The sequence below is a fragment of the Mastacembelus armatus genome, unplaced genomic scaffold (genome assembly GCF_900324485.2).
Source record: "Mastacembelus armatus unplaced genomic scaffold, fMasArm1.2, whole genome shotgun sequence".
Taxonomy (NCBI): Eukaryota; Metazoa; Chordata; class Actinopteri; order Synbranchiformes; family Mastacembelidae; genus Mastacembelus; species Mastacembelus armatus.
Window position 1 is genome coordinate 135245 of NW_022872866.1, and position 24859 is coordinate 160103.

Genomic DNA, 24859 nt, shown 5'->3' on the forward strand with positions numbered 1-24859 from the left:
TGCACGCAGGTACGACGCAGCAGCACCGGAAATCTACGAGCAATCCTTCAAAATAAAACACGTTACTACATGCAGGGCTTTGGGAATCAAACGAAGGGGCCGATCAGTTTGACTGATTTCATATCTACAATCATGTCACGTGATGAATCACATATGACTGAATCCCTCCTTTATTTTGAGCCTAAATTTAAAAATCTCCAAAACACCAAAATTAGACCAGTGATTCATTTCATTTGTGTCGTGAACCACCTCATACAATGAACCCGTGACGAACAGATCACGTGTTACTCCTGCTAAAGACCGGACTCGAACTAGTTTCACAGTTCAGCCTGTCTCCGGCCTTGGAAGCCTTGACTATGTCCTGAAATGGAAAGAGACAGTGACGTGTATCTCACCTTTAGCGCCAGAGAAATAAACAGACTCCACAGGTAAACGTGGATTTTTACACCTGTGCCAATATATTTTAGTAGCTATTAATGATGACGTGTGTTCTAGTGAAAGCGCTGCTGTACCAACAAATAAACTCATGTTTCACGTTTTGCTGGAAATGGTACGGTTTCACCCGACACGTTACATCTCTTATTCTGAAATCAGGCCGGACGTGCTGTGTGACGTCACTGCGGGTGACTTGCGTCTCCTCCCTGCGCTGGGTGTGACCGCTGCTCTCTCACCTCAGCTGTCACCGACAGAAATAACGGAATCATCGTTTACAAACAGAAGGAAACACACGGCCCCTGTTTCTGTAAACAAACCGTCCGACCTGACGTGTCCGCGCGGCAGAACCGGCGCGTGTTCCGGTGATTTCTGCGCGAGAGACTCTGCAGAGTTGGTGCATTTCTGACATAGAACCGCAGGAAAACTGGGCAAACTGGGTGGAGTTAGTCTCAGTGAACCGGAGCAGTTTATAATACACCTGGTCTCCCCCGGATTGTGTCAGAAACAGTCAGAATAGTAGAAACACGCCCCCCAGCTACACGTTCACGTTCCGAGAAGTTCTGTTTTTACACTAAAATGAAGTGGGTGGACACAGGTTGCACCTGTGGGTCAATTTGGGCATACTGTGAATACTCTGACTTTTTTTTAAGTGGATCAATCTAAATTCAGTAGAGAATCCAGTAGAAATATAAAATTCAGTGGAGTTGAAGGGCGAGTCGTTAGATTTCCCGACTGACCTAAACTACTCAGTTTGTTTGAGACATTCAGGGTCACAACTCACAGTCAGACATCTGACAGCTGCCTTTATCACAATAATCAAAATGTGATGTGAATTCTTTAATATAAAATGGTAAAACGTCCAGTTCAAGTCAGCCAAATATTAAATGAAGTCAATATAAAGACAAAGAAAAAATACAGGCAATAGCTTTAAAAGTGATATCATGATAAAATGGTGTAGATCATTAATGGACTTCTAGATCTAGATGGGTGATGCTGTGTGCGGTGTATATGTCTATATATCTACGTTTTTATAGCTGTACATCTGCATACATATATATCTATGATAATCATCTAGTTATTGAAATGTTCGTAATTCAGTTATGTGTAAATTGCTATTTCTCCCACAGTCCCCGAAGGCATCTCCATCCTCCCAGCCAGTCACTGTGTGCAACAGCGCGCATGCTCCGTGCTCGCGGAAGAAGCCATGTTAAAGTTGTTTTGACGGGGTCGGTTCTGTGTCTTAGTCTGGGCCCGCCGGGATCGGGTCAGTTCTGGGCCTGTTTCTCCGGCTCGGTCCGGTCTGAAGAGCCAGGAAAATGAGCTTCTGTCTGGACATTTCCCGCAAGAACCCGCAGGACGACTTCCAGCTGATCCAGCGCGTTGGCAGCGGGACGTACGGTGACGTCTACAAGGTACAGACAATGACGTCACTGCAAACTTAGCACCAGGTAGCTCAGACCCGGGTTTAACGCGGACTTGCAGTTCATGTACAGGGGTGTGTGGTGGACTGAGCTGCTTGGGAGGAAGTGATCAATATGTAATTGATTAGTGCGTCATCTCTGTGACGTCAGTTAAGTGATACAAACGTTCGGGCAAATGACCAATTTACTGATCCAGCAGATTATACGGAAACTCAGGTGTTCAGGAAGCTGATGAAGATGGAAGAGTTCACTTAGAACCAGTAGGAGCAGAGTAAGTTAGCATGACGTGTAAATGTGGCGGTACGGCACCAGTCTAGATTTAGGTGGCGGTACAGGAACCAGTCTAGAATCAGGTGGCGGTACAGAAACCAGTCTAGATTTAGGTGGCGGTACAGGAACCAGTCTAGAATCAGGTGGCGGTACAGGAACCAGTCTAGAATCAGGTGGCGGTACAGGAACCAGTCTAGAATCAGGTGGCGGTACAGAAACCAGTCTAGAATCAGGTGGCGGTACAGGAACCAGTCTAGATTTAGGTGGCGGTACAGGAACCAGTCTAGAATCAGGTGGCGGTACAGGAACCAGTCTAGAATCAGGTGGCGGTACAGGAACCAGTCTAGAATCAGGTGGCGGTACAGCAACCAGTCTAGAATCAGGTGGCGGTACAGGAACCAGTCTAGAATCAGGTGGTGGTACAGGAACCAGTCTAGATTTAGGTGGCGGTACAGGAACCAGTCTAGATTTAGGTGGCGGTACAGGAACCAGTCTAGAATCAGGTGGCGGTACAGGAACCAGTCTAGAATCAGGTGGTGGTACAGGAACCAGTCTAGAATCAGGTGGCGGTACAGGAACCTGTCTAGAATCAGGTGGCGGTACAGAAACCAGTCTAGAATCAGGTGGCAGTACAGGAACCATCATAAACACAATAAAGTAAACAAAGTAGACAATGCAAACACAGTAAACAATGTACACATAAACAATCTTCATAAAGGGCCTGGAGAATTTTGAAGGTTCTGGCAGCCTGTTTGATGATGAAGAGCATTTGGGGCAGGTTTTGTAGGGCCTGAAGGTTCTGGAACAGGGTCTGGAGGGTTTGGAGCAGGATTTGGAACAGGGTGACCAGGTGAAGGTTGAGTTCAGGTGATGAGATGACTCTAAACTTCCAGTTCCCTCTTTATCAGTCTCTGTCAGTCCGGATGAGGCCTCATGGGAAATCTCGGGTGACTCAGAGATTCAAAACTCAACGTGACGGCAGAAAGTTCGTCCATTATGTTGATCAATAATTCAGCAGCATCCCTGCAGAGCTCTGCTGCTTCCTGTAACACGACCCCAACCCCCACCTGGAGTGTCCCACCTTCACCGTGACTTCTCCAAAAATGACGATCATCAGTCACATGATTGTTTCCTTAATTAATCAGTGGAATTTGAGAATATGGAGGAATGGAAAATGTGCTCAAGACACAGAAGAACAGAAAAAAGTGGTGAAGTGGAGAAATAACTAAAGACCACTGACTGAGACGACAGCACATAATTCATTCTTATCTGGTTTCTGCATTAACGAGAGGATTTGCTGTGATCAGAATCAGCTTCACTGGACTGAAAGTGTGTTGGGCTCACTGTGCCTGTAGTCAGCATGAAAATGAATTTAAACAAGAAAACAAAACAAGCTATAAAATACATATAACAGAAATACTGTGCATAGGAAGTGGCTCCCGATAAGTGTTGTTATATTCACAGATTTGTTGTTATTACACTGCGGACAGATTAGCTGTCCATCAGAGTGATGGCACAGGGACAGAACCTGTCCTGGGGTCTGGTGGTTTTGGTGCACAGTGTTTTGTGGTGCCATCCAGAGGGAAGGAGTCAAACAGTCTGTGACCAGGATGTGAGGGGCCTGCAGAAACCTGCTCTGTCCTCCTCTTGACCCGTGAGGTGCCCAGGGCCTCGACCGAGGGCAGGTTGACACCGATGCTTCTTTCTGTAGCCCAGGCTGTCTGTTAGAGTCTGATCCTGTTGTGTTTGGCTGCTGACCCAAAATACAGTGATGGATGAGCAGAGAACAAACCCAGTGGTTCCCGTGTAGAACTGTACCAGCAGGTCCTGAGGCAGGTTGGACTTCCTAAGCTGACCCAGGAACAACATCCTCTGCTGGGTCAGTTTGGAATTTATCCAATTTAAATTGGCCAAACTGGCCAGACAGACATCCCTGATCCTTTTATCTGTGACTAGTTAGGACAAGTCTAATATTGTGAACGTTGGTAAATGCTGAACACAGCTTTGCTTTTAAAGCCTGAAGAAGTCCTTGGGTGACGACGATTCAGGATCTTGTGATGCCTCCCACAGTTCAATTTAAGCATGGTCGAAACACGGAGTGCTGTTTGACAGGGAGGAGGAGGAGGAGGGAGATGAAGAAGCAGACAGGTATCCTTCAATGCAGGAAGCATCTGAAGATGGAAAACACAAAGATCTTCTGAGTTTTAATAAGCTGAAAGCAGCAGGAGGTTTAAAGTCAGTTCAGAGCTGGGTTCATGTTCAGGAGAAACAATACCCTGCACCTTTGATCAACTTGTGATTCTGGTGTCTTATGGGACCTGCTGGTCTGTGGGACCTCTTTGGTTTGGGCTTTTGACACCTGTGAAGGTGCATAAGTTGATTCATGAACAGGATCTCAGCAGCTACTGAGGAGTTTTCAGTTCTGATCTCACTTGAGCTAACCTGAGATTTTATAAAGGTTGCATTTTTTTAAAATAAAGTTTCCTTTCACGAAGGGGGTGCATATAAACCATGGAGACTGGTCCTCCAGTCTCAGCTGGGCCGCCCCAGTGTTAAAATCCTTCTGACAGTTTGAAGTTGATGTGAAACTTCAGTGTCATGACATCACGTTTCTGCCTCCACAGAAAAACACGAGTCTCCTCAGGTTCAGGGTTTGTTTTCTGTGCGGCTGTTGTTGTCGCAGCAGCAGCAGGTCGTCCTGTTTCATCGGACTGGAAGCTGCAGACCTGCTGATAACAACACGAAAACACACTCGTGCTGTGATGTGGAAGTGAAAGTGTGTGTGTCAGTGAGCAGCTCGCTCTGTGTCAAGGTTATTTCACTTCCAGTCAGGTCAGTTTTCACAAGGTTGCTTTTTTAATTTCTGGTTATCCCTACTTGGTTATTAAGAGGTTATGAAGCCTCTTAATCATGAGGTCGGGGCCAGTTTGATGTGTTTCAGACCATGTCTGCGCCCAGCTGCCCACATCCTAAAAGTCAGTATAACATCACTAACAGAGTGTTCAGCCTGCATCACAGCAGCTTTGGGGAGATGCTCTGACATGCACGTTCAGGGTTCCGGCCGCGCTCGCTGCCCCTCCCGGAGGCTCCAGGCTGATCAGCGATTCAACACAATTCACCATCACTGATCGATGTCTGGGTGGGCCGCTTCCCACGATCCTCTGCTTTGCACTGCTCTGTGTGTGTGTGTCATTACCATTGTTAGCATCTGACCGGAGCCCCCGCCTCCTCTATCAGAAGTTATTGATCGTCACCCTGGAGCTCATATCGACCGACAAGACTGACGCTGCTGCTCCACCTTCCATAGAGTGGGGGGTTGCAGGAGGAGGGGGTGAGGGGTATGGAGGGTTGCTGGGGGTGGTACGGGGGGTGTGATTTCCATGAGCTGTGTTTTAATTAACACTCAGTCAGAGCGGCTGCAGCCGTGTGTTCACACCCCAAGCTGTGAATATAATCGGTGCTGAAGTGCTGAAGCTGCGAGGTGATGGAGATCAGGACAGAGGAGGAGGAGGATCGATCGGAGGCAACCTGTCCTCCACAAGGACCTCAGATACACCATCGCCACCTGTCCTACTGCAGAAACTAGAACCAGTCTGCACTTTGGGTATTGTCCTGTTGTTTTGTTATTTCCAACACAAATTTCTCCATTAATTAGTGTTGTGTAAAGGTGACAGACAGCTGCACAATTTCAAAATAAAAGTGACAAACTGTGAAAGATGTGAAGGCTGTAACAACAGATGACAGTCGTTCCTGATTCATCCTCATTAAAGTAACAGAATCCAGCATAACCGATCATTGAGCCGGTCCAGAGTCCACATCTACCCGAATGTGATGAGTAAAATGTCAATTTCAATACTGCTGACCGAAGTTTTCATGTGGTGAAGACATCCGGTACTTTGGCTTCAAACTGGTAATGATAATGGTGGTGAGTTCTCCTTCACGGTTTCTCTGTTGAACTAAACTGAAGACTAATGACAGCTCCTATTGATAACTGTCTTATTGATCAGTTTTGACAGAGCTGAACTGTGTTAAACCCACACCCTGAGGGCACATTAAATGATCAGTGTTCTTGTCTAAATATACTTAGTTGGCATGAGTGTGCAGCAGCTCGCACTGCAGGATGTTTGCATCATGAAACCTGTCTCTGTCCGTCAGGCGAGGAGCATCAGCACTGGACAACAGGCAGCCATCAAGGTCGTCAAACTGGAGCCCGGTAGGAATCAAACCTCAACCCACTGCAGCAACATCACTGCATCAGTTTATACTCATGTCACTGCAATATTTCAGGTTTACGACCTCATTACAAATTTAACTGCAACATTTCATATTTATTTTACTGTAAGCATATTTTTTTTCCTGAATTATTCCGGCATCATTCACATTTCACTGTATTACTTTCTGTTCATTTCACTGCTTTGTCCATGTTTATGCCACTGCGTCACTTTATTTGTACATATTAATACATATCGACCTGCAACATCGCAACAAAACTGGAAGAGGATGTGTGTTGGCAGGGCACTGCAACATGCTCCTGTGAGTCTGTTATTGTTGTTGTAGTCACTGGGTGTTTAAGGTGGACTGGAGGTGAAGCTGGTCACTGTCAGCTCGTGTTTAAGGTGGACTGCAGGTGAAGCTGGTCACTGTCAGCTCGTGTTTAAGGTGGACTGCAGGTGAAGCTGGTCACTGTCAGCTCGTGTTTAATGTGGACTGCAGGTGAGGCTGGTCACTGACAGTATTGATCGGTGCTGTCGTCTGTGCTGACTCAATGGCTGTCTTGATCCTGCAGGAAAATAAAAATAGAATTGGTCGAAGTCGATCAGTGAAGGAATTAACAAGTCCTTGACTCAACAGACTCATCAGCGTCAGAAAACAAAAGGTTTTCTGCCTGATGTAATGTCAGTGATTGGCATGCTGAGAGTCACAGGTCAGCTTTTCAGAAACGTCCCATCATTTTGCTCACAGGCTGGATTAGCTCCATCCTCCGCTGTGAAAGCCAGCGTTTGTTTTCTGGTTAGATGTGAAAACATCCAAGTCACAGATTTGAGGAAACAAACTGTTAAGTAAAACAAACTTTCAGAATCAAATCTTTGTGTTTCAGCAGTAGAGTGACATGCCTCCTGTAAGACCAGCTCACTGCAGAGCTTCCATCCTAATGAGCTGTTACATAAATCCACTATACGTATTCTGATCAGCTGGAGGGGACGGTGGAGGCTTTAATGAGGCTCTGCAGCCACGACTGAGGGTCTTTGTTGTTTATTCTCAGCTCTGACAAGATAAACATGTTCATCAAATGCCAGAAACACCCTGACTCTGACAGCACACTATGCAGGTGAACATACTGAGAGTTTATCTGGTGAACAGATGCTGAGTGGGATCATTTCAGCAATGACATGTTGAATCCGGCAAATAGTCTGGAGATTAGCACATTTGATTAATTCTGAGTCCAGTTCCAAACCTGACTCCTTTAAAGTCCCTCATTGGATCTTTTAAGTTGTTAGTTTGGTGAATGAAGACCATGTGACAGCAGGAGGCAGAGGCTGAGCACTCGTCCTTCTCAGCTGTAACAGCAGCTCTGACTCTGACATGGTGCTGGATGCTAGCTAGGTAAATATTTAAATATGTCCCCCCCAGCCAGGTTAGATTCCAGTTCACTGCCCTTTTCTGAAGCTAGATCTTACAGACATAATGCCCTAAATGGCTTTTATTTCTCACTGAGCTTCATCCAAAGTGCATTAAAAAAAAAGTATGTAAACATCTACAGTTGCTGAAACCATTGCTTGGGGCTGCGCAGAGCGCTGAGCTGTGCAAAGTCATCTCTGATTGTTGTGTGTGCTCAGGTGAGGACTTTGCAGTGGTGCAGCAGGAGATCTTGATGATGAAGGACTGTAAACACTCCAACATCGTGGCATACTATGGCAGCTACCTCCGGTAACTATTACCATGACAACAGCATCAGGACCACAAGACACCTGACAGATCAGGCTCACTGATACTGTGTGTTTGTGTTTGTGTGTGTGTGATCAGCAGGGAGAAGTTGTGGATCTGCATGGAGTTCTGTGGGGGAGGATCACTGCAGGACATCTACCACAGTGAGAAACAAACACAGAATTCTCCTCTTATTTTGGTAGTTTTGTCCATCTTTCCTGTTGTTACCAAGTTAAAGTTCCTGTGATTTTCTTGTAAACTAAGTTTCTGTTTGCGTTTCCTGAATCAGTGACCTCTAACAACTGTGATGAAGGTGTGGCATTCCTGCTAAAACATTTATATAGATGATATTTTGATGTTTACATCCTGCATCGTCATCAATGTTTACTTGTCTATTCTTCTTCATTGCCATTGTTGTGTACTTGTGTGCAGTAGCACCAGCTGTGTGCTCTCAAGAATGCAGTTCGTCTTTGTGTGTTAGATACAACCAAAGCAGTCAGCGCTCAAAAGCTGCATAAGGTGCCTTTAACTGCAGAGATCATGTAACCTATGACGTGTCCACGAGTGCTGCAGTGTTGAAATACAACCAGCAGTTTCTTTTCCCGTCAGACGAGGTGAAATGAGGCTCACCCAGGTCACGCTGCTTCATGTCATTTCTGAACCAAGCTGGAACAACAACCAGCGTTCTCCTCTGATTGAAAGCATCAGTGATCAGTGTGTCGTTGCTGCTGCTTCCTGATCTGATGTCGGCAACGTTTCATCATGGTGGAATTAAAATGCAGTTCGGTCTGAGGAGCTAGATGTGACTTTTACAGATAATCAGTTTGTCAGAATAGCAGTGTTGAACTTCTGCAGCTTTGAACTCAAACATCTGAACTTCGTAATGAGAGCGTTCAGTCTGAGGCGTCTGACCTTAAATCTTTACCTCCCTGTCCGCCCTTGGCGGTCCCTGTTGCCACGACGACACCCACGCTGCCTTCATCTCCCCTCTCATTAAGGTCCAGGTTTGTTCAGTTGCCTGAGCTTAGAACTGAGGGTGGTCTCATCAGAGACCACTAATGAGACCTAGAACTGAAACGTCGGCCCATCGGCTGCTCGTCCTCATTAAACCTCAGTGACGACTCTGGGCACCTCCCACCACAACACCACCCCCTGCTGGTCTGGTAAAACTCTGCCCCGCCAAGACAGGAGGAGGGCGAGGGCAGTCCAACCCCCACTGACAGATAACGATTGAAACTACTTTAAACTCTGTCACACATGTGAACCAAACACACAACCAAACAACCTAACAAGGTTTGTCTTTATGATTTGTCTCTTCAGTCACAGTGTTAGGCTCCACCTCCTCCCTGCACATAGACTGATGTGTTTTCACCGCTGATTGGTCACTGATATCTAGCAGTCAGTACTATCTCTGTTGCTGCTCACCTGCTGGGCTGGGGGTGTCCCAGCATGCACTGGGGTTTTAACACTTGTTATTACAAACGGAATCCTTGAGAATTTTAACAGTTCAGCATCAATTGCTCAGTCTGGGACCATCAGACGCCTCTTGATAGTGTTGATGATAGAGAAGAACCTGCAGTTTCTGGTTTTGTCACATTTGAACCCAGTTCTCTGGTTTCTGTCTTTCAGCAACTGGTCCACTGACGGAATCACAGATCGCCTACGTCTTGCGGGAAACTCTGCAGGTAAGGTCCAATGAGACGTTGCAGTTCTGTCCAATACGACTGTCGTGACCTCTGTCCTGTGTATCTTGCAGGGTGTCTACTACCTGCACAGCAAAGGAAAGATGCACAGAGACATCAAGGTGAGGTACATTCAGCTAATCTGTTGTAAGAGGTGACATCATTCATTTATTCATCTAGGATATGATCATTTGATCAACTAATCATCCATGTCATCAGATCTTAAGCTCATATTTTGTGTTTTAGTATGAATGTGACCAGAACAGTTTAAGCACCTGGATTTGTTAACTCCAGGATAGCCCAGATGTAGAAAAGTACAGATGTAGCTATATACAGGTCTTCAGTTGTATACGGGGTACAGTTGGGTACATGGGTACAGTTGTTGATGTCTACAGGTATAGGGGCACATGGTACAGGTGTAGATGAGTGGAGCTGCTGGATGAGCTGTGGCTCTTTAACCCATCAGATTCCAGTCTTATTAGTGTGTTATTTCTTTAGGGGGCCAACATCCTGCTGACTGATAATGGATATGTCAAACTCGGTGAGTCCCCTGTTAGATTTGTGATGTCATCAGTCATGAACAAACTCCGCCCGCTGACCAGCCTCCCACAGATAGAGGGGCGGGGCCTATCAATTTTGCTTATAGTTTACACTGAAATGTTTGGATCAATAAACTGCTGTGATTTTAACCACTAATACTCAGTGAATATCTTCCTGTTAGTTCTGTGGCTGAAGTTAAACTAAAACCTTAAAAACAGTGGACTAGGTTTGTAAAAAATGTGTTCCTGTCTCTCCTGCATGGACCTCGTCCTGACTGAGGCTGAGTCTGACCACTGACCTTGTGGCACACTGTGTGTGTGTCTGTATATATGTGCGTGTGTGTATTGGCAGCGGACTTTGGCGTGTCTGCTCAGATCTCCATGACCATCGCTAAGAGGAAATCCTTCATCGGGACTCCGTACTGGTACGACTTCCTCCTGCTCCTGTCAGTAGTTGCCATGGTGACACAGAGGTCAGCGACCTGCAGCTTCATGAACCGCAATTTTGTCCCTTCACACCTGGTGATGTGAAGAGGCAAACGGTGGAGCTTACAGTGTTTCTTCCATCTTTGTTTTTGTGTCAGGCTCTGTCATTCTGGCTCTGATCTCAGGTGCTTGTGTTGATTCAGGATGGCTCCGGAGGTGGCGGCGGTGGAGAGGAAGGGCGGATACAACCAGCTGTGTGACATCTGGGCCGTAGGCATCACCGCCATCGAATTGGCAGAGCTGCAACCGCCCATGTTCGACCTCCACCCCATGAGGTGTGTTCCTGTCTGAGCCTAAACTGTCTCATTTGTCTTGGAGGCCATGAAAGGTCAGAGTTCACGAATAGAACAAAGTGAGACGCTTTGTTCTTTTCGTGAACAAGAGAAAGTAACATGCATCTACACCTGTTCCCACCTACGCCTCTACATCTGCACTTGTTCCCACCTACACCTCCACATCTACACCTGTTCCCACCTAGGCCTCCACATCTGCACCTGTTCCCACCTAGGCCTCCACATCTACACCTGTTCCCACCTAGGCCTCCACATCTGCACCTGTTCCCACCTAGGCCTCCACATCTGCACCTGTTCCCACCTAGGCCTCCACATCTATACCTGTGTTTCCATCCTCAGTCCACAAAGAAAAACATCATGGAAAAAGGGGGAAGAGAACAGGCGGCTGCAAACTAATGAACATGATCATATTATACATGTCCACTTACTGCTGTGCAGAAAGGCCTGCTGGGTAACAGCTGACTGCACCAGCGAGGCTCTGGGTGGAGTCAGACTCAGATCCAGAGTCAGCTTCTCGTTAGGATGATGACTAATTATTTATTACTCTCCCAGAGCCCTGCTGCTGATGACCAAAAGCAACTTTCAGCCTCCCAAACTGAAAGACAAGAAGTGGTGAGTGTCTGACTGGCTGTTTTTCTGTGACTGTTTTTTGCCTGACTGTCTGACTGACTGTTGCAGCATAGAGACAGTGATGTAATATTTATCTGTCCAATCACACAGCTGCTGAATTATCAGCATCAGCCAACCAGGTGCTGTTATTTCTAATAAAGAGATCGAACATTTCCAGAGCAGCGACATTCGGCTGGTTTTTACATCAGGTGCAGTCAGTGTCAGAGCCTCTGCACTGAAACTGTAAGTCGCTGCACCTCACTGAGCAGCAGTAAAGCTGTGGATCGTGATTGGAACGGAAGTAGTTGATGCATTGGTGCCTTTAATCACAGCACATCACTTGATCTAATCACCAGTGAAAGAGTAACTCTGCAAATGTAAATGGATATGTAGGTTGTGTGTAATTGTTGTTTATTGATTATAGCACTGATCCATAACAGATGCTAACCAGCCCCACAAATATGTTGAAACAGCGTTGATAAAACAAGAATAACTGTCTTACATACGCTGCATACAGAGTCACGGTGAGATGTTTCATTTTCGGTTTGTTTTTGACTCTGCAGGACCATAAACTTCCATCAGTTTGTTAAAATCGCTCTGACCAAGAACCCTAAGAAACGCCCAGCTGCTGACAAACTGCTGCAGGTAGCACAGCTGTACCACGGTGATGATGATGATGATGATGATGATGATGACGACGCAAACACCGACTGACATATTGTCCAGATTAAAGTAGTTTTTTGTCCCTGCCAGCACCCGTTCATCTCTCAGCCTCTCAGTCGGACTCTGGCCATTGAGCTGCTGGATAAAGTCAGTAATCCAGACCAGATGTCCTACCTGGACCGTCTGGATGATGACGAGACTGACATAGAGGTGAGGGGGCTGATGAGATGTTTCCATCTCGTTTTGTTTTCATCACATTTTACTGCATTTTACACGTTTGTTTGTTTGTTTGTCCATCTTCTTTGTTGCCGTTTTGCCTCTAAGTTCGGTCCATTATGTCACATTTTGTTCACGATTACTGTGAGTCGTGTTTGTGCGTCGCTTGCCACGTGTCATGTGACTGCTCAGTAACTTTATGTTTTCTTCTTCTGTCTGTAGCTTCACCTGCTGCCAGGTAACTGCTGCTCTGATGAAATGAGCCTATTTATGACTAGTTTATTAATTAATCAATGAAGAAGGATCTCCTGCAGTTTATGATTTCAGGTCGTTAAAATTAATTACTTAGATTTTTTATGTTTGTCCAGTTTAAAATTTAAACAAGATAGTGCTTTGCCAATATTTGTTATTTTATGGCCAATAAGACTCATTGATTAATTAAAAACAGATGCTCAATAAATAAATCAGTGATAGCTATAATGGTTATGTGCTGCAATAACCATTATAGTTAAATTTATTTGAATTTTCATATGAATCATTGTGTTTGTTTTGTGGTGGGAGTTTATTTGGTCTTTGGCTTGTTTGCAGTTTGCTTGAAGTTTAGTGTGAAGGTTTGTCGTGATCAGGGCAGAAAGCTAACACCTCCTGCTGAAACCTCCTGGTGTGTTTCCTACTGAGCCTGTACGATGAGTCTGTCGTCCCTCAGCGCAGCAGACTGCCCCTGTAATGTGATGTCCTCCATCTGATGCAAGTCTGATGGAGGAAACGTTTTAGATTCTGACAGCTGCAGTTTTAATTTTCTGCTGAAAATCAGACATGGAAGACAGTCCTAACATAAAATCTAATATAAAACATGACAAACAAGCTGTTCTCAGTTCAGGGAATTAAATGTTTGGAGAACGAATTCTTCAGGTGTGTTTCGATTTAGCAGTCGTGGAATTATTTAAAAGGACAGAAGCTGCTCAAAGCTCAACCTCTGATGATGATGATGATGAGGAGGAAGCTGAGCTGTAACCACTGACAGAATGAAACTTGATATTATTAATAACCTGCAGCTGACAGAGTCTGAGCGTGGTGGGTGTTGGTGTGTTTGACCTCGACCTGCCCTCAACCCTCCGACACGCCATCATTCAATCAGCTGCCAGTGTCGCTCAGAGTCAACTTAGCATCTGCAGCTGTCATCCTGTGTCTGTCTGCTGTGTAATGTGGAGTGACCTCTGGTCAATATGTCTGCAACAGCTAGTACTCTGAAAAGTGCGCTGTGGAGTGTCCTCTCCACAAAATAGAGTTTATGACCCAGTCCTATGTCACCTTGTAGCTCCACAGAGGAGGAACAGGTCTAGGCTGAATCAGTACTGACTGGTGGTCTGTCTGTCTCCAGGTAGGTTCTGTGCCTCAGAGGATCCCATCTGGAAACACCAGAGAAGGAAAAACTCTGTCTGAGATCAACTGTGAGTTTACCGGTTTGTTCACCTGTCTGATAATGATGATGACGGGGGCGATGATGAAGCTGTGTCTTATTGTCTGTTTTTCCTTTCAGTTGATCAGATGAAATTTGATCCTCCTCTGAGGAAAGAAACTGAAGCTCACCACGAAGAGGTACATAGACGCACGTAGTATAGGAATCACAGCAAAGACAAAAATTAAAGCTGTACAGTACAGAAACAGAAACATCCATCCATCATCTATACAGTTTATGCTTCAAGGGGGGGGGGGGGCAATCCCAGCATGCAGTGGGTGAGAGGCGGGTCCACCCTGGACAGATCAGCAGCCAGTCACAGAGCTGACACACACACACACACACACACACACTTACACGCTCACCCGTTAGAGTCACCAACCAACCTAATCTGCATGTTAGATTAGATTCAACTTTGTCATTGCACGTTACAGTACAAGGCAACGAAATGCAGTTAGCATCTAACCAGAAGTCCATTTGTAGTAGTGAAAGATATTTACATATATACAGGGTGAATATGAATAATTATGAACATGAATAATAAATATGTATATATATGAGGATTGTACCCGTATGAGGAATATTCATGTCATATACCATTTTTGCAGATGGTTGTGAATATTGCAAGAATGAAAATGAAAAATATTGTCTACATAGTTATGGTTATTGCTTGAGCAGGTCATATACATATTTACAGGTTATTATGAAGACCATGTCTAAACAGTGCTATAAATAATATGTGAGATTATTATGGAAAGTGCTACTGGAAGGAGATAGTGCTACGCCACTGCATCACCTTGCCAACCTTCATAATATAAAACTTAATAATTTTGCTTTTATTTGTCTTGTACAATTTGTTTCTTTACAGTCGGACTCTGACCGTTTCCTGGACTGTGAGGAGGAGCTATACTACACCGCGAGATCACACCTGGTATTTTTCTGATACATGCACAGCTAACGTGATGTGTTAGCTTGGTAATGCTAACTGGCTAACCATCATAACAATAACATCATACAGTAGCACAGTGCAGCTAAGTGACCGGCAGACTAACAGTCTTGACTGTATGACGAAACCCGCAAACACATGCTCATCCTTTCACTGTCTGTTTCCTTTATTTTCTTTACTTCATCAGTGTTGTGATGTCACTGTCTGTACTGCTATAACTGGTCCGTGTAATCAGTCTATGGATCAGTCCAATCAAAAGAGTTTTGATCCTTTTGAAGTTACAGCACCAACACTCAGGGTTAGGGTTAGGGTTAATCCATTGCCCGACTGAAACCTCCTATCTCCTCCTACTAATGCCCACGCCTCCTCACCTGTGCCTCCTCACCTGTCTCCTTAACTGTGCCTCTTGCAGGAGTTGAAGATGGAGGATGAAGATGGCACTGCAGGATCAGGGCATGGCCTCAGTGGAAACAGGTGAGTCCAGATGAAAGACCCGATCCTGGACTCATTGGAGCCCTATACAGACTGTTGTTTAGGTGATTTTTAATCAACAGACAATTGTACCACAAAGAAGAAATGTGGGTGTGAAGTGTCCCACACTGTTCATTTGTTCCTGTTTCCCATTGTAGTTTTCAAAAAAACAGTAAATGTTTTTTCGCCTACTCCAACCAGCTGTGGTTTGGAGCTGGCACAGGCGGTGGAGTTTCCTGCTCCATCCTGAGCCCTGGGAGAGGTTGTGGGGGGTGCGTAGTCTCCATCAGCTGGGCTGAGATCCAACTAAAAAGAAGTATCAGTGGAATTATAGCATATTAGCTTGCTAAGGCAAACTTGCTGAGCACTGACACAGATGCCCTGAGGGCTCACACGTTACTGCTGTTGCATGAAGAAAAACCCCTCCAGCTGTGATACACATCCACAATTTGCATTTTCTTGTTGATGACCTATTATAACCAAGTTTAAGCTTTAAAAATAGCAGCATTTGTTTCATGTACACACATACACACTGAAAACTAAAAATCACAATAAGTAGATCATGAATAATTTATAATTTACTTCCATGTCCTGTTGTGGCGCCCTCTCTAAAACTGGCTCTGGCACAGGTGAATTTTCTCCCTCCTCCTGCTGCTGCTTTGCAGAATCGTGGTCAGAAGCTGTAGAAAACATCTGCAATAGACCTTTGATTCACTTTTTCTCAGGAATCTAAGCACATTATTCATTTGCCTCTCATGTGCAAGTTACTGACAAGCTGGAGGTGGCTCATGATTTTGGTCAATGAAAAACATGTTCTGATTGGTTCAAACTGAACCAGGGGTAACACCATTATATGAAAAAAATCCCAAAACCGCTGAGTTTCCGAAGATAAAGGAACGAACCATGAGCCCTGGCAGCCTCTGATTAATCTTCGATCGGCAGAAACTCCACTTGTTTCTGTTTCCCTCCACTGTCTCTGCCATTGCTGTTTACCCCAGTACATTCACGAAGCAGGTTCATGAAAGCGAGATCTCAGAAGACAGTGGATTGTTCTGTACAAAACCAGAGTCTTAATGAAAAAGAATACTGGAGACACTGCATGTGGAGGTTGGACTGAGTACTGTGGTGGAAAACCAACAGTTAGTGTGGCAGTAGAAATATTACCCAGCCTGCCGCATGGTCCTGCTGTTCTTGCAGCTGCAGATTAGTTGTATATAAATGTAATTTCTTATATCAGTGTTGGTTCTCTGAGATTGTGATGTGCAGAAACATTAATTCATTTCAGGAGGAAAATCTTTAAACAACATAAACACAATAAAAAAAAACTACATACACTAAAATGCAGCTGCATTACAGTACAGAGTACAATACAGTACAATACAGAGTGTGTTGAAAAGAGCAACACAAAGAATAAAGCTCAGAAAATAAAGTGCTGTGATGTGTTAGAGTCAGCTCTTATTACACAATTATAGGGACGTGGAGCTGCAGAGCATGCATCCTGCGCATAACACAGGCATTTAAGGCACCAGATGATTTAAAGATCATGTAGAGAACGAGCTGTGTGTGCGTTGAGAGCTGCAGTGTGTTTCCATCGTGTCGACCTCAGCTTCGTCTGAATAATTTATGACTCCTCTCAGAGGGCGAGGAGGTGGGCTGGGGGGTGAACACTGAGCAGCTGATGAAAATTTAAAGACGCTGCATCTGAGCACTTTGGAATATTTGCTAACGGTGAAGAAAATCCAGAGCTGGGTGTTTTTTTTAATGGATGGCTGACATTTTCACCAACTGTCCTGAGCTCAGATCACGGCCATCTTTTCTTCTTCTGCTGTGTGAACGTGCTGACCTTTGACATCTGACCTTGACTGCCTCATTCAGGGTCTCACTAGGTTTATTCAAGCCCTGAAGCTGCAGGAGGTGGTGACGTCAGCATACAGGTGAGCCAGAGCTGTAGGTTGATATGACAGCATCTACACGGACACTGGCTCAGCTGTGTTTCCCAATCGTCTGCTGTCTGACTGGTGTGTTTCCGTTTCAGTCACAGCTCTCGGCGTAAACAACTCGTGTTTATGTGAGCTACACAACTCAAAGCATATTTTGACACTTTCAGTCCATTTTGCAGGTGCACTGTGATGGGCTCTGAGCACTGAAGCTCAGATGACCTACACTCAGTTCTGCACCTGAATGCATCCTATAGACAGTCAAATCACCTGATTCCAGCTGAAGAGCAGACAGAGCACACAGGTGTGACTCACTCTACTCAGAATTTGATTTACAATCTATGCATGAAATTAATGCTGATAAATAATGATTGAATGGTACAAGTTCTCTTAAATCACATGTAAACCACTCCTCCTGCAGCTGAGCTCACATGACCAAGTCTCTCAGGTAACAGCTTGGGCTGTGTCAGTGGCAAGCACTAACAGTATTGATCAGTTGATCAGAATTAAAACAATTCAATTCAGTTTTATTTGTATAGCGCCAATTCAATTATCTCAAGGCACTTTACAAAAAAGAAAAAAAACCAACAAATCCCTAAACAGACAATTACAAGTGCTTTCTGTCACAGGTGTGTGTTTTTCCTCCACAGTCAGGTGATGAATGTTTACCTTTCAGGGGTCACGAGACTCACCTGGATGACCCTACTGCAGGTGAGAATGACGATGTGGCTGAGCATGGTGACACCTGTGTGGAACCAGGGGATAAAAACAACCAGTCAGGAGTCTGCAGTGCCGCTGGTTACCATGACGACAATGACAGTCAGTTACAACAGTGAGTGTGATGAAAACCTGCCCAGGTGTCACTCGATTTGTGTGTCCAACTTTGTTTCAGTTTGAGTTCTTTTTCATTTGTACGGCTCCAAATCACAGTAAAACCATCTCAAGGAGTTTTACGTAGTAACGTGCAAGATGAAAATTCTCTAACAGAAGCTCGGGTTTGGAAGCCATCTGGATCAGGTTGACCTCACAGGAAGCTCCCATCTTTGTGTGTTTGTTTTTCAGTGTAAAAGACTTAACGCTGCAGCCTTGTCCTCCTGAAGCTCCTCCCTCTAAGGTATGTCCTCTCACCTGTCCTGGATCATTCTGTCTGTCTGTGTGTTTGGATCATTTCTATCTGACCGAACCATTCACTCACATTTCTGCCCAGGATGAACCCCCACCTTCTGAAGGTGGTCACCATGGTGACCAGGATCAGGGTACCATAAAGGATTGCCTTCTGTCGGGACCTGTGCGGTCCGCCACCCAGGGCCCTCCCAGACCTCCTCCCCCCAAACTGCCCACTGACAGCCTCAGCAGTCAAGGTGAGTTTTACAGTCTGACGCTCAGAACCTGCAGAACCTCCTGGATCTATGTAGAAGTCTCTCTAATATGGGGTCTCCCTATAGGGATCAGATCTTCCTCATCTGATGGTCAGTCTGCAGTGCCGCCTCCTGTCCACGACAGGAAGGACAACAGAAATGCTCCAGTAAGACAAACACTGATGAGTTCGGGTAAAGAATGAAAGTAATCTGAAGTACCAAAATAACCAGCTTATTTTCTGCACCAGTGTGTTTTCTTTCTTTCGGACAAGTTGTCGAAATGAGGCTTACGGGTACAAATCAAACTAAGTGGCAGATGTCTGAGCTGGTTTCTTTATAAACAGGGTTCATGTGAGTAACGCCTAGTTTCTGACCAACACCCAAATATTGATGTGAAAACCCCATAGTTTACTTAAAATGTTTTTCCAAACTTCGTAAAAATGTCCACAAGCTGTGATGTCGGCAGGTAGAAAAAATATGATCATTTGCTTGATCAGATTTTATCATTCAGTTTATGTTATTGTCCTTTTTATGCAAAAACAGGCTTCACATGAACTCTGCTAGAAAAAATATAAATGGTTATTAGCTGTCACAGATTTCTTGGTTTATTAGATTGTTGTGAATCGTGTTGAATATGTGCGTTATTGTGTTGTGGATATTTAATTTGATGATTATTTTCCAAGTTTCCCAGTTGATTATATATATTTTCTGTTACTACATATATATCACCACAGCCCAGTTAGTTTGTAAACTGGAGCAAAGACACTGGTGAATGTGGTCTCTGCACTTTAATGTATTTTCTTTCATTCATGTGTTTGTTGTGACTAACTGAATATCATCAGAGATAGACTTCGTACTCACCTCAGTGTTTGCTTCCTCATCAGAAACCCGTCAGTAACGGACTCCCACCCACTCCCAAAGTCCATGTAGGTCCTCAGCACACACACCACAGTTTGATTTACTTTTAGTCTGTACATCCATTTTCTTCTCCAAAACATCATCCACCGTACCTCTTGTTTCTTTTCATTTATCAGATGGGAGCGTGTTTCTCAAAGGTTTTTAACGGCTGCCCGCTTAAAATTCACTCTGCTGCCTCCTGGATCAACCCCAGCTCCAGAGGTACTTCCTGTGACCTCTGACTTTAGTGCTACAAGTTAAATTCATCTTTACAGTTGTAATAACTGGAGCTGAGCAGAAACATACAAAAATCCAATGCTATTTATTTTGAAGGACCAGAAGCAGAAACATTTGTCAGTTTTTCTTTGTTTGTCGTTGGTGCAGTGTTTCAGTGTCTGTCATTATTTTCTCTGCATGCATGTATGTTTTCAGACCAGTATCTGATCTTCGGAGCTGAGGAGGGAATTTACACCTTGAACCTGAACGAGCTGCATGAGAACTGCATGGAGCAGGTGAGTCGCGTTCTTTCACAGTAAATGAGAGAAGAAGGAAGATTCTGAGTTTTGTGGTGCTGTTTGACTTTCATCAGTTATGCAGAAATTAGTCTTTAAAAAGAGTTTAACCAAACTTTTTATTCTGCTTCCCTGCTGATTTCTATGCTATGTTTTCAGGTGCATTTCAGTCAATTTCTTTTCAGCTGCAGTTTCACAAGACGTTGTGTTTCACCTGGTTTCAGATCAGTGTCTGACAGTTTTGTTTCTGCAGCTGTTTCCTCGCAGGTGTACCTGGGTTTATGTGATGAACAACACTCTTATCTCCATCTCAGGTCAGTCTCAGAAACACATCACTGGATTGTCGCTGTCTGTGTGTGTGTGTGTGTGTGTGTGTGTGCGTGCGCGTGTGCGCGTGCGTGCGTGTGTTCACTGAGCCCTGGACCTTGTCTGCAGGTAAAGCCTCTCAGCTGTACTCCCACAGTCTGGCCGGTCTGTTTGATCAGGCTCGACAGAAACAGAAGCTTCCCGTTTCCATCCCAACTCACCGTCTGCCCGACCGCATCCTCCCCCGGTCAGTTGGCCACCAAACACCTAAACCTGTTCCATGTGCTCTGCTGGTCTGCAGCATGTTCCTACAGGACTGCACTATAAGGCTATAAGCTTAAGCAAAGCTGTTCTGTCTCTAATGGAACTGATCAAATTTTCAGTGTGGAATATTTAGACGGTCTATCAGCAGAAATGGAACATAGTATTGATAAACATGTTGTCATTACTGTGAAATCACCAGAAAATACCAACTGCTGCATTTTCTTAATCTTAGACTGAGCCTTTTAAAGCTGCATACAGATGGGGTCTCCTTGCATGGAGGCAGCCATGTTGTCTACAGTAGCCCAGATGGGACAACTCAAATACTGGCACTAGACCGGGACTTGTGTTTTAACCCCTTACTGCCTAAATTTATTTACAATTATATAAAAAAATTAATTATTTAAATTGTATAGATTATTTTAGGCTCCAGCAGATCCCTGTGACAATAAAATAGGAATAAGCAGGTATAGATAATGGATTGATATAAATTATTTTATTTATTCAGACCGGAATGCATTTGGAAGGAAAAAGAATGATTTGACACAACAGAATAAGTCAAATTGTTCTGTTCAGACCTTTACTCACAACTTGTCTTTGATTTTTGTAGGAGGTTTTCCATCTCCCACAAGATCCCTGACACTAAAGGCTGTCTGAAATGCTGCCTGGGTGAGTTTCCCACAATGCACTACAACACGAAATTGTCAGAAAAACTCAGACACAAAGGAAAGTTGTTCTTGTTGCTCGGTTTGATGGGAGCCGGTGACAGATGGAAACAGGTGTTTCATAAGAAGTCCAGACGATTTCAGTCCCACGTGTGGTCAGAAGGAAGGGCACTTAGACTGTGTGATGACCTTTAACCCTTCCCCTCCTGTCCACACAGTGAGAAACCCCTACACAGGTCATAAGTATCTGAGCGGAGCCTTCCAATCAGGTGTGGTTCTGCTGGAGTGGGTGGAGCCAATGCAGAAGTTCATGCTGATAAAGGTAAGACAAAGAAATACTTGTGTGCTTTTAAAATCTGAAGCTCTTGGGGTCAAGCTGTCTTCCGAAACCACTGGTCCTACATGTTGAAACATGACTCAGGAGGAGGTTCAGGATCTGATTAGGATCCTCCTGAACACCTCCCTGAAGGAGTGTACTTGGCTTTATCTCCTTCCATCCACACTTAGATTGGGATTCACTTCCAGAAGACATATTTCTGTAAAACTGAAATCAAATAGTCTCCTGTTTGAGCTAGGGGTGATTTTTATAAATGCAGATGTTGCTAAAATTAAATGCTGCCCCAGTGACTAGTGACACAGCTGCAGCTCTATCTCCTGATCATTGTGAGTACCAGCGGTAACTCACTGAATCTCTGCCTTCACCAGAACTTGGACTTCCAGCCCCCATGTCCCCTGGAGGTTCTGGAGCTGTTGGTTGTCCCAGAGCAGCCGTACCCTCTGATCTGTGTCGGCCTCAGTCAAGGAATCAAACCAAACCAGCCCGTCAGTTTCCAGACCCTCGACCCCAACTCTTCCTGCCCTGCCCCCCTCGATACAGGTACAACCCACAATGACTCAGGCACACTTTCTCCTACTGCAGCAGCCATCCTAAGGTGTTGTGTTCTTGCAGAAAATCCTCAGAGTTGTGTGATCCATGTGACTCAGCTGGAGAGAGACACCGTCCTGGTCTGTCTGGACCGTAAGTTCATGAAACCAGATGATTTTGTTTGATTTAATACAAAGAATATTTAATTATTGTTTTGACTGAAGTTTTATTTTGAAGGATTTTAATTTTGTTCTTCCTGCAGGTTGTATAAAGATTGTAAACCTTCAGGGGAAACTGAAGTCCAACAAGAAGCTGTTAGCTGAGCTCACCTTTAACTTCCAGATCGAGTCGATAGGTGAACTACTTTGAATCTGCTTTAAACCACCTTAAACCAGTGGTGCAAATATATCATGGTGTTTTGATGCCTCAATCATCATGCTAGTACTCACAGCAGCTTTGTCTTTATCCCTCACTACATCATAGGGTCAGCATTGCTGGTGTGTGTGGCTTGCTATATGTAATCTAGAGGTTGAGTCTTGTCAAAATAGTTCACTAGTCATCCAAGTAGCTTCATCAGTCTGAGAGAAAGCTGGTATGGAAACTCCAATTTATCTCCCAGGTTGGTTTCACTCCACCCCTAGTTCCATAGGCTCATTAGGTGAGCTATGTAAACCAGGTGAGAGTTGTTAGACCCACACTCCTGAGTTGGTTTCACTCCACACCTGGTCTGAATAGGCTCGTTAGGTGAACAAAGGAGTGAGCTCTCTTGTATCGCTGGAAAAATAGCTTTTTTTGGTTTATACTGGACAGTTGCTGGTCTTTTCCACTAGCTCTACTCAGCTCGGCTCAACTCAACTCGATTTTTTTGGTTTTTTGGGGATAGTACCTGGTAGCAGGTGCTTTTTCAGTACCTCCTTGGCCAGGTTCCAAGTGACCTGAGCCAATACAAAAATGTGACGTCATCAAACTACAGGTCACCAATTGGACAGGGAATGACGTCATTAGTGGAGTGTCGTTCACTGTTTAGCATATCCATGATTTTTCCAAAACGTTAAACATATCTCATTCTGCACCAAATATACATACAAAACAAAAGACATGACCTTGGTCTCCTCCTCTTCCTCAGTGTGTTTACAGGACAGTGTTTTGGCCTTCTGGAGACACGGCATGCAGGGGCGGAGCTTCAGATCAAATGAGGTAATTATCAATGATCAGAGAAGAGAAACTTGTCTATTCAGCGCTGAGTCATAACACCTGTTGTCTGTTTCTCCGCAGGTCACACAGGAGATCAGTGACATCAGCAGGATATTCCGCCTGCTGGGCTCAGACAGGTGAGACACCTGTTTACCTGACTATTTACCTGTTACGTGTTTACCTGTCTGTTTACCTGCCTGTTCACCTGTTTGCCTGCAGGGTGGTTGTCTTGGAGAGCAGAGCAACAGATAATCCAACTGAACATAGTAACCTGTACATCCTCGCAGGCCATGAAAACAGCTACTGAGACCAGGACTGAACCAGGGCCGACACTGCACAAAACAGAACTAAGGCATGACCAAACTAGTTTGAATCACAGCCAAACCAGTATCAGTCCAATTCAGATGGAGTTCTAAATGAGAACTGCTCCAGGTTCCAGTCTGGTGTTGTATGATTGAGGTCCAGAACCAGAATCTGTTCCACTGCAATGATATTACATTTCCAAAAAAAAACAAAAAGTCCAGGTCCATATTCCTGTACTGTTTACCAGCTGTCCACTCGTTAGTGCGTCCTCTGTTTTGTAGAAGATCCAAATGATCCCACAAAACAGTAAAAGATCAATATTCACATAGCAGAGAGTCTCAGAATCAATCCTGGACCAAAGTCCAACTCTTTGTGGATCCATTGACTGAAATACTGAAGTCGACTGAAGAATCAGTGAAGTGACTGCTATTAATAGATTTTATATCTTCGTGTCTGCGATGCTGCCTTTAGAGCCTGGAGCAGAGAGATTGACAGCATGGTCCAAATATTTTGGGAAAACCAGCCTGAATGTGACGTGAATGTTCAAATGAGTAGAAGCTCAATGAATCTGCTCAGTTGCACCAGTGTCTTTGTAGAGAAGTTGGTTTTCTCATTTGCATCAGTCACGGTCTAACACCATCTGGTGGTTGTCAAGGGAAGTGCACCTAGACATATTCCAGTCCAGACCATACTGTCTGCAGGGTGAGGGTCAGCTTCAGTCACTTTTCACATTTTATATATTTAGTTTGGCGTGTGTTCTTTTTATTGCCTTGTGCTTTACTGTCAGTGTTTCATGTTTATCAGTTTTATCATGATTGTCGTTGTGGTTAGAAACATGTTTGCACAGATTATACAAATCACCTGCAGCACATTTATTCACATGATAATTATCATCAGTCACTGTCAGCTAAATGACATAAAACAGAGAAAATGAAAAAAGTGACATTCAGAAAACAAATTCACATTTTCTAAACTTCTAAGTAAACAGAGTTACAGTAGCCTGACCATCGGTACGTCGCCATTATAGCTGCTCCTACACTGGTTGGATTTTCTAATATGTTTTTTCTACACTGATGTGTAAATACTGTAAAATAAAACCTTTTTTACACTCTGACCATTGTCAGTTCTGATCTTTACACTAAGCTG

The 24859-nt window shown here is 44.5% G+C and overlaps 1 protein-coding gene across 4 annotated transcripts; it reads left to right on the top strand.

The window, feature by feature from the left end:
• The first annotated feature begins 1635 nt into the window (after window positions 1-1635).
• LOC113140144 (mitogen-activated protein kinase kinase kinase kinase 3-like) lies at window positions 1636-24620 on the top strand. 4 transcript variants are annotated; one of them, XM_026323886.1, is made up of 33 exons: window positions 1752-1847; window positions 6282-6339; window positions 7964-8054; window positions 8151-8215; window positions 9681-9736; window positions 9808-9855; window positions 10232-10274; window positions 10625-10697; window positions 10902-11033; window positions 11604-11663; window positions 12224-12305; window positions 12414-12533; window positions 13921-13990; window positions 14080-14138; window positions 14867-14929; window positions 15357-15418; window positions 18029-18184; window positions 18415-18466; window positions 18560-18713; window positions 18798-18877; window positions 19595-19636; window positions 19745-19829; window positions 20040-20119; window positions 20373-20433; window positions 20555-20672; window positions 21297-21355; window positions 21570-21673; window positions 22057-22228; window positions 22301-22369; window positions 22479-22571; window positions 23343-23413; window positions 23492-23547; window positions 23630-24620. In XM_026323886.1, exons 1-33 carry the CDS (start codon window positions 1752-1754, stop codon window positions 23715-23717), a joined length of 2718 nt encoding a protein of 905 aa, XP_026179671.1. In that variant the 3' UTR covers window positions 23718-24620. The 4 variants fall into 4 exon arrangements, with proteins under 4 accessions (XP_026179669.1, XP_026179670.1, XP_026179671.1 ...); XM_026323884.1 differs by having other exon boundaries at window positions 1636-1847; window positions 22057-22369; XM_026323885.1 differs by having other exon boundaries at window positions 1636-1847; window positions 8154-8215; window positions 22057-22369.
• Window positions 24621-24859: the final 239 nt, after the last annotated feature.